This window comes from Pteropus vampyrus, unplaced genomic scaffold, assembly GCF_000151845.1.
Source record: "Pteropus vampyrus isolate Shadow unplaced genomic scaffold, Pvam_2.0 Scaffold100, whole genome shotgun sequence".
Taxonomy (NCBI): Eukaryota; Metazoa; Chordata; class Mammalia; order Chiroptera; family Pteropodidae; genus Pteropus; species Pteropus vampyrus.
Genome location: NW_011888881.1, coordinates 2,250,885 through 2,257,543, shown reverse-complemented (window position 1 = coordinate 2,257,543; position 6,659 = coordinate 2,250,885). Strand labels below are relative to the sequence as shown.

The 6,659-nt window shown below is 60.5% G+C and overlaps 1 protein-coding gene across 1 annotated transcript; it reads right to left on the bottom strand.

Moving 5' to 3' along the window:
* Nucleotides 1–218: 218 nt before the first annotated feature.
* On the bottom strand, nucleotides 219–5,481 carry DUSP7 (dual specificity phosphatase 7). The gene is given in 3 exon segments (XM_011364646.2): nucleotides 219–2,188; nucleotides 4,912–5,403; nucleotides 5,406–5,481. Coding segments are annotated over 3 exon segments (861 nt in total). The 5' UTR covers nucleotides 5,467–5,481; the 3' UTR covers nucleotides 219–1,880.
* Nucleotides 5,482–6,659: the final 1,178 nt, after the last annotated feature.

The window sequence follows — 6,659 nt, the reverse complement described above, 5'->3', positions numbered from 1 at the left end:
CTGATGCCCTTGCCTGCCAGGGCCCGGGGGCTGGGAAAGTGCCCACGCCCAGCTTCTCCCAGAGGCCTGGCTGCTCCTCTGGCTGTGGGCGCCTGTGATCAATCAAAGCAAGTGCCAGGCAGGCCGCAGCCCCTGCCTCACACACAGCAGGCGCTGGGATGCTGGCCAGTGTTCCTCCTCGCCTCCCCCAGCCCCTGGCCCGTATCAGACACAACTCATTTTAAAGAAAAAATAATATTTATTTGCAATATAAACAAAGTCCCGTTGCTGGTTCGGGATATATATATGTATGTGTGTGTGTATATATGTAGGGTCACGAATTTTCCTTCATAACATCGTAAAGCAAAACTGGCCACCCTCTTGGCACACCCTCATTTACACAAATCCGATACATCTTTCTGAGTTTTCCTTTTTAAAAGTAAAAGAGAGAAAGAGAACCGTGTACAGCATGGAAGCTTTTTGTCAATTTCTCGACTGGCAAGATTTTAATCTGCGGCCTTAAGGAATCCCTGAAAACAACCCCTGTGAGGTAAGATGCAGCGGGGGCAGAGGGGCCGGGCCTCGCTCTCGTGCCAGCGCTGGCTTGCTCGGGACGCAGCCTGGCCGTGCCCCGGCCCCGGCCCCGGCCCCCACGCGGTCCCGACACCTGGTAGAGCTGAGGCCGGAGGAGGGACAAAATTGGAGGATAACGGAATCCGTGGCTTTGTTCTGTGGACACGGGGGGTGGGGGCGGTGGACAGGGCCTCACGCCCCGTCCGCCTGTCCATCCTCGCGCCGTCCGCGCCGGCCCTAGGACCGAAATGGCGGCGAGGTCCCTGGCAGTGGAAGGCATGGGCCAGCTGAGTGCTGGGCAGGCTGCCACGGGGACAAGGGGGCCGGGAGTGGCAGCTGAGCCAAAGCAACAGCCAGGGTCAGGGACAGAAACTTGGGGAGCAGGGCTGGGCCCCCACCACCTCGCTTCCCCCAGCCGCTGGGCCTCCACTCTCAGTGAGAGAGAGAGAGAGAGAGAGAGAGAGAGAGAGAGACAGAAGTAGTGGGTGTGTAGGCCCGGGGCCCAGGCCCGCCCGGGGGCCGAGCCCAAAGGGCTAATGCTGCTGCCGTGCAGTCCCCACGGCCCCTCCTCTGGCTGCAGCGCCTCCATCTCCTGCGCTGGGGAGTCTGCAGGGACCTCGGAGGGGCGGTTGGGAGGGCGGAGAATGCAAAGGCCACCTGTTCGGTCGACCGGCCCATTGCAACTTGCAGTGGCCACCGCAGGCCGATGCAGAGCCACGGCGAGCTGGGCTGCGACCAGGGTCTGACGCCGAGGTGGCAGCAAGCTGCCCGCTCGTGGGGGGCCTGCTGCAGGACGGAGGCTTCACACATGTGCAAAACGCATTTGGTCAAGATCAACACAGGGTTTGTCTTTTCCATTAAAAAAAAAAAACAATAATTGCCTTTTGAAATAGAAAGTAAAACAAAACTGAGAACACTTCTCTCTCTCTCGCAGGATCAAGAAAGGGTGAAATACTGGTTTATACAATCCACTGTTGCATGTAGCCTGAAAATAACACTTTTCATTAAAAAAACAAAAGTCGAGAAGACCGTGAACACTCTCTGCTCCAGGGAGGATGGATTTACCTGCCGAAAGTAAAAAGTAAACTCAGGTCCGTGGATGTCTTTAAAAAATAGCCAAACCGCCTGGGCCACCAGCAGAACAGAGTGTCTTGGGACAAGGATGAGGCCCCGGTGGACTCCTGCAGCTGTGTGGGTGCCGAGGGGCCTCTCCAGAGAGTCTTGCAGACAGAGGCCTTGCCGTGACGGCTGCCCGTCAGCCCGGGCCTCTGGGTACAGGCAATGTCCGGCTCCTCGGGCCCGCCTGCCGGCCCGCCGGTGCCCTGGCCTCACGTGGACTCCAGGGTGTTGAGCGGGAACAGGTTGTGGTTGGTGGGCGTGGAGAAGTAGAGCTGCTCGCTGGGGCTGTGGTTGTCGCACGGGCTGCGCAGCCCCAGCGTCCGCTCGAAGTCCAGCAGCTGCCCCATGAAGTTGAAGTTGGGCGAGATGTTGGACTTTTTCCTCTTGACAAAGTCATAGGCGTCATTGAGTGACAGGTTCATCTTCTGCATCAGGTAGGCCACAGTGACCGTCACGGAGCGGCTGATGCCCGCCAGGCAGTGCACCAAAACCCCACACTTCTTGGAGCGGGCCTCGTCTGAAACACACAGGCATGGGTCAGGGAGGTGCCGCCTGCAAGCGGCTACAGAGGGTAGGGCTGGGGCATGGGGGTGGCACGGTCACTGGCTGGCGCTGCTGGTTCTTGAGGGACCTGGTGGGTGGGACAGTGACCTGGAGGAGAGGATGACAGCGGAGAGGGCTCTGCCACTCATTAGCGTCGAATCACTGGACATTCCTGTGCCCTAATCTGCTCATCTATACAATGGGTCCCATTACTAATAGTGCTCTTCTAAGGACCCGAGCCAAGTGACGGTGCCACAAACGAGTGACTGTGATGACTTAATCACTGCTCATCCTACTGCTGCTACGGTGGCGTGCTCAACTTCTGAGGGTGTCACCTGGACCCTCTCAGGTCATCTGCACCATGGCTAGTAAGCTAATTTTATAAAGGACACAAAGTGACGAGCCCAAGGTCACACAGAAGCTCCTCCAAACTCATCTCACCCACCACAGCCAGCTCATGACCTGGGGGTGGGGGCTCAGCTTGTTCTAATGTACCCCATGGGTACCCCCGAGAGCCTCCTGGGAAACAGGCCTGGGGGGCCCCTCCACAGTGGAATAAGGGCCCGACTCTGTACTTGGCTCTGCCCTGCCCAGCCGGACCCTAGGGCCTTAGCCTTGCTCTCAAATAGCCAGGGATGGGACGAGGGCCACGCCCAAGGTTCCATAAGTGGGGTTTCCTTACGTGGGGCCTACCCACCCCACTTACCAGACTCCCCCCAGCAGGCCCATGTGCCAGCGACATCTCCGACCACAGACAACCAGATTCCGCCAACTCTCCCCTCCCCCTCCACCCTTCTCAGCTTCCCCCAGTGCTGGTCTCAGACTCCTCTGCCCCCCTGGCAACCCCCCCACCGTAGGAGCTCAACAAATTCTGGTCAAGCCACTAAACGAGCCAGTCCTGTAGTCTCTCCTCCCTTGGACCCTCGGGCAGCTGCCTTGCTCTGGGCCACGGCTGTGCCAGGGGCTTAGATTAACAAGAGGCAGCCCTGGCGCTCTCAAGCTCCCCCCTCCCTGACTGAGCCCCTCCGGGAGCCAGCATACAGTTGGCACTCAATTAGTGTACCCCGACAAGATGAGTCACAGGCTCACCAACCATTTCTCATCTGGTGCTCACTGCCCCTGGCCTGCAGTTTCCCCTCCCCTCCTCCACCTGAGGATACCCAGGGCTAAGCGCGCAGTAGGTGCTTCGTCCAGACTTGAGGACTAAGTGGAGACAAGGCTAGCTAAGGAAGGGACGGATATTGCGGCTTCGTGTAGAGCCATGTGGTCTGACCCTGAGATTTGGGGCAGAAGCGGGTGGTGGAGGCAAGCCTCCAGTGGTAACACCAGAATATGGGAAACGCCTGGCCCCCCAAACCCACTCCTAGGTGATCCAAAGTGAAACCACTTCCACTGGCTTTATTTTGAGCCCTCTCAGGGTGTGGCTGGGCAGTGGGGGCTGGTGCTGGATCCCGTCCCATGTGTCCTATAGGATGCTTGGGCATCGATCCCTTCACTTGTCAGATGGGGAATAAGCTCCCACCTACCCTTACGCCCTGTTCCGTCCCCCTCCCCGACTGGAGAGGAGCCTTCAAGAAGCATAAGCCCAACCCTGGGGAGTCTGGGGTCCCCCTCCACACCCCTCCTTCTCTGGGGGGCAGGACAGATGCTGAGGCAGCACCACAGACCCTGGGCCATGTCCTCCTGGGCAGAGCTGGGAAGCTCCGGCAGCCCCAGTTACAGCCCCTCCCCCAGGCCTCAGCTTCCTTCCTTCCTCTCAGCCAGGCACCTAGTTTTGGTTCCCAGTAAGCGGATGAGGCTGGGAAGCCTCCCACTTCCTGTTATTAAAGCTAGCCCAGCCCAGCTGACACCAAAACGCCCTCCGCTGGACACCGCCGCCAGCAGAAGACTGCCCTGGCCACCCCCTCCCTGCCATCGAAGGCTGGGCAGGAGCACTGGGTCGCCAGGCTCAGAGAACCCAGGGTTTCCACGATCTGTGTCCCCTCCCCGCACCCCGGGCGAGAGGGAGGCCAGGGAAGATGACCCGCAGCCTAACAGCCTCCAACTGGCTGAGGAGGAAGCGGGGGGGGGGGGCCGTCAGAGATAAGGCGACTCATGGAGCCTGAGTCAGCTGAGGCTGGGGAGGTGGGGGGGCTCAGAGGGCTCCAAGGCAGACGGCGGAACACACTGCTCTGGGGGGCCTCCCTCAGCCTCCCCCCACGTTCCTCCTACACCCCCTATACTCCAAGCAGGTCCCCGCATTCCAACAGCTGCCCGTTTTGGGTAGGCCTTTGACTCTGAACCACCCTTCAGCCCCTCAGGTATATAGTAAAACCCAAAAGGCACGTGACACCCCCACCCTGGTGAGACACGTGTGCTGAGGTGTGATGCAGAGCAGTGGGAGGTCTGGGAGCCGTGATGTTCCAGCTTGCTCAGCCCGACACAGCGGATCCAGAAAAACCCGAGCTACACGGCGGAGGCCACGAGGTGCCGACAGCTGCATGGAGCCCAGCGCTCAGGGGACTGCTCTGGCCCCGAGGGCCTCAGTGACTCAGAGCGGGCATGGGTACACCCATGGGCACACGCTGGCACATGCAGGGCACACACAGGCCTCGACAGGCCCAGCGGGACCTAGTCAGGCGCAGGCGACACCCAGAGTCCCGTACACACCTTGACGCGCCTGCCCGCCCATCCTGCCCAGAGCACAGCAACACCTACCGATGAAGCTGATGGCCTCGGGGAAGAACTGGGAGAGGTTCTGGCTCCAGTGGTCAGAGATGGGGATCTGCTTGTAGGTGAACTCGCCGCCGTGCTCGAAGGCGTTGGGCAGGTTGGGCGTGACGTTGAGGATGTACTTGATGCCGTACTTGCCGAGCACGTCCAGGTTGGTGGAGTCCTTGGCACAGCCGAGGTAGAGGTAGGGCAGGATCTGGACGGGGAAGGCCGGCTGGCTGGATGGCACAGGGCTGCCGTCCGACTCGGTGGCACTACTGGGCAGCTCTCGGTCGGATTCCCCATCCGAGCAGTCGGAGCTGATGCGGAGGCCCCCCAGGCCCAGCACGGAGGTGGGCGGCGAGCCGCTCGGCGAGGACGAGCTGTCCACGTTGGTCTCGCAGTGCTCTGAGTACTCTGTCTGGAACTTGTTAAAACCACCTGTGGCCAGGGCAAGACAGGGTCTGGGTGAGAGACTGCTGACGCCACCGGCCCATGCCCGCAGCACAGATGGGCAGCGCAAGACCACGGATGGCCACGGCTCCCCACGTCAGGCACCATAACACCAACAACAGCCACCGTGGGCAGTGCCAAGCACGTTACACGTGTACCTTCTCCTGTTTTCTCCACATCTGTCCCATGACCCACATCACAGATGAGGAAACTGAGGCCCCCTGCGGCGAAGTAACATGGCTGATTGAGCTCTACACCCGTATTCCTAAGGCTTCAACGCCCCAGCCACACCACCAGCTTTAGGGCATTTGAGGACAGGCCTCAGCTCACCCCTCTTCTGTGGCTCCTATGTGCACCTGGCACCCATGGGTGCCCCCAAACTGCTAAGTGGTAAAGGAAGGCAGAAAACCCATCTCGGGCCAGCACCTGAGGGTTTGCAAATCGCTCTTATAGGTGAGACTGCAGAAGCCAGAGCCGCGTCTGGGTCAGAGAGGGCTCCGGCCTCCTGCCTGGGAGTCCAAAGTGTGCCCCCGTCCCCAACCACTCAGGGCAGGCAGTGTGAAGGTACTGGCAGGCCCTTACCTTACCCCTAGCAGGCACAGGTTCATAAGAGGGGTCCCAGCTCCACCTCTCCAGAACCCCCCCTTAGAACACAAGACCCCTCCAGCCTTGGACCCACAGAGCGGGAGGGCCTCTGGGGGCTTTAAGGGATGAGACATAGGGATGGCCTTGCAGCTAGGCATGGGCCCTGCGCCCGAGGGTGCCGCAGGCCTCCTCTCCCCTCCCCGACTGCCCGCCCCGCTGCCAGCGAGAGGCCATTTTGGAATGTTAATTGGAAACACCGGCTGCAGCCACTCGCCCCCCAGCTCTGGCTCCCCCCTTCCATAAGCTTGGGGCGGCAGGCAGGGGGCAGGCCCGGGAAAACCAGGAAACCAGGGCCGGGGCAAGGGACATTGCTTACAGCCCCGCCCCAAGTGCCTCCAAGAGTCTGTGATCCCCGAGGAGCGAGACCCATGCGGGAATACCCAGAGTCCCCCAACTCAAACGGTCTCTTTGCCCGGGAGGTGGGGATGGTGCTGAGAAAGGCTCCAGTCTCCTCCCGGCTTCCCGGGGACACGCATTCAGGCTGGAGGAGCTGGACTTGGGTGCCCTGTCCCCTTTGGGGGTCCCAGGAGGGGCCCCTCCCTACTCTGAGGGGTTCAGCTGGAACCTGGGCGCTGCCATGGCCCCAACGACGGTTAAAAAGGAAAGCCCAGGCAGGAAAAAGTTTGTTCAGCCCATTCGAATCTTGCCGAAGAAGG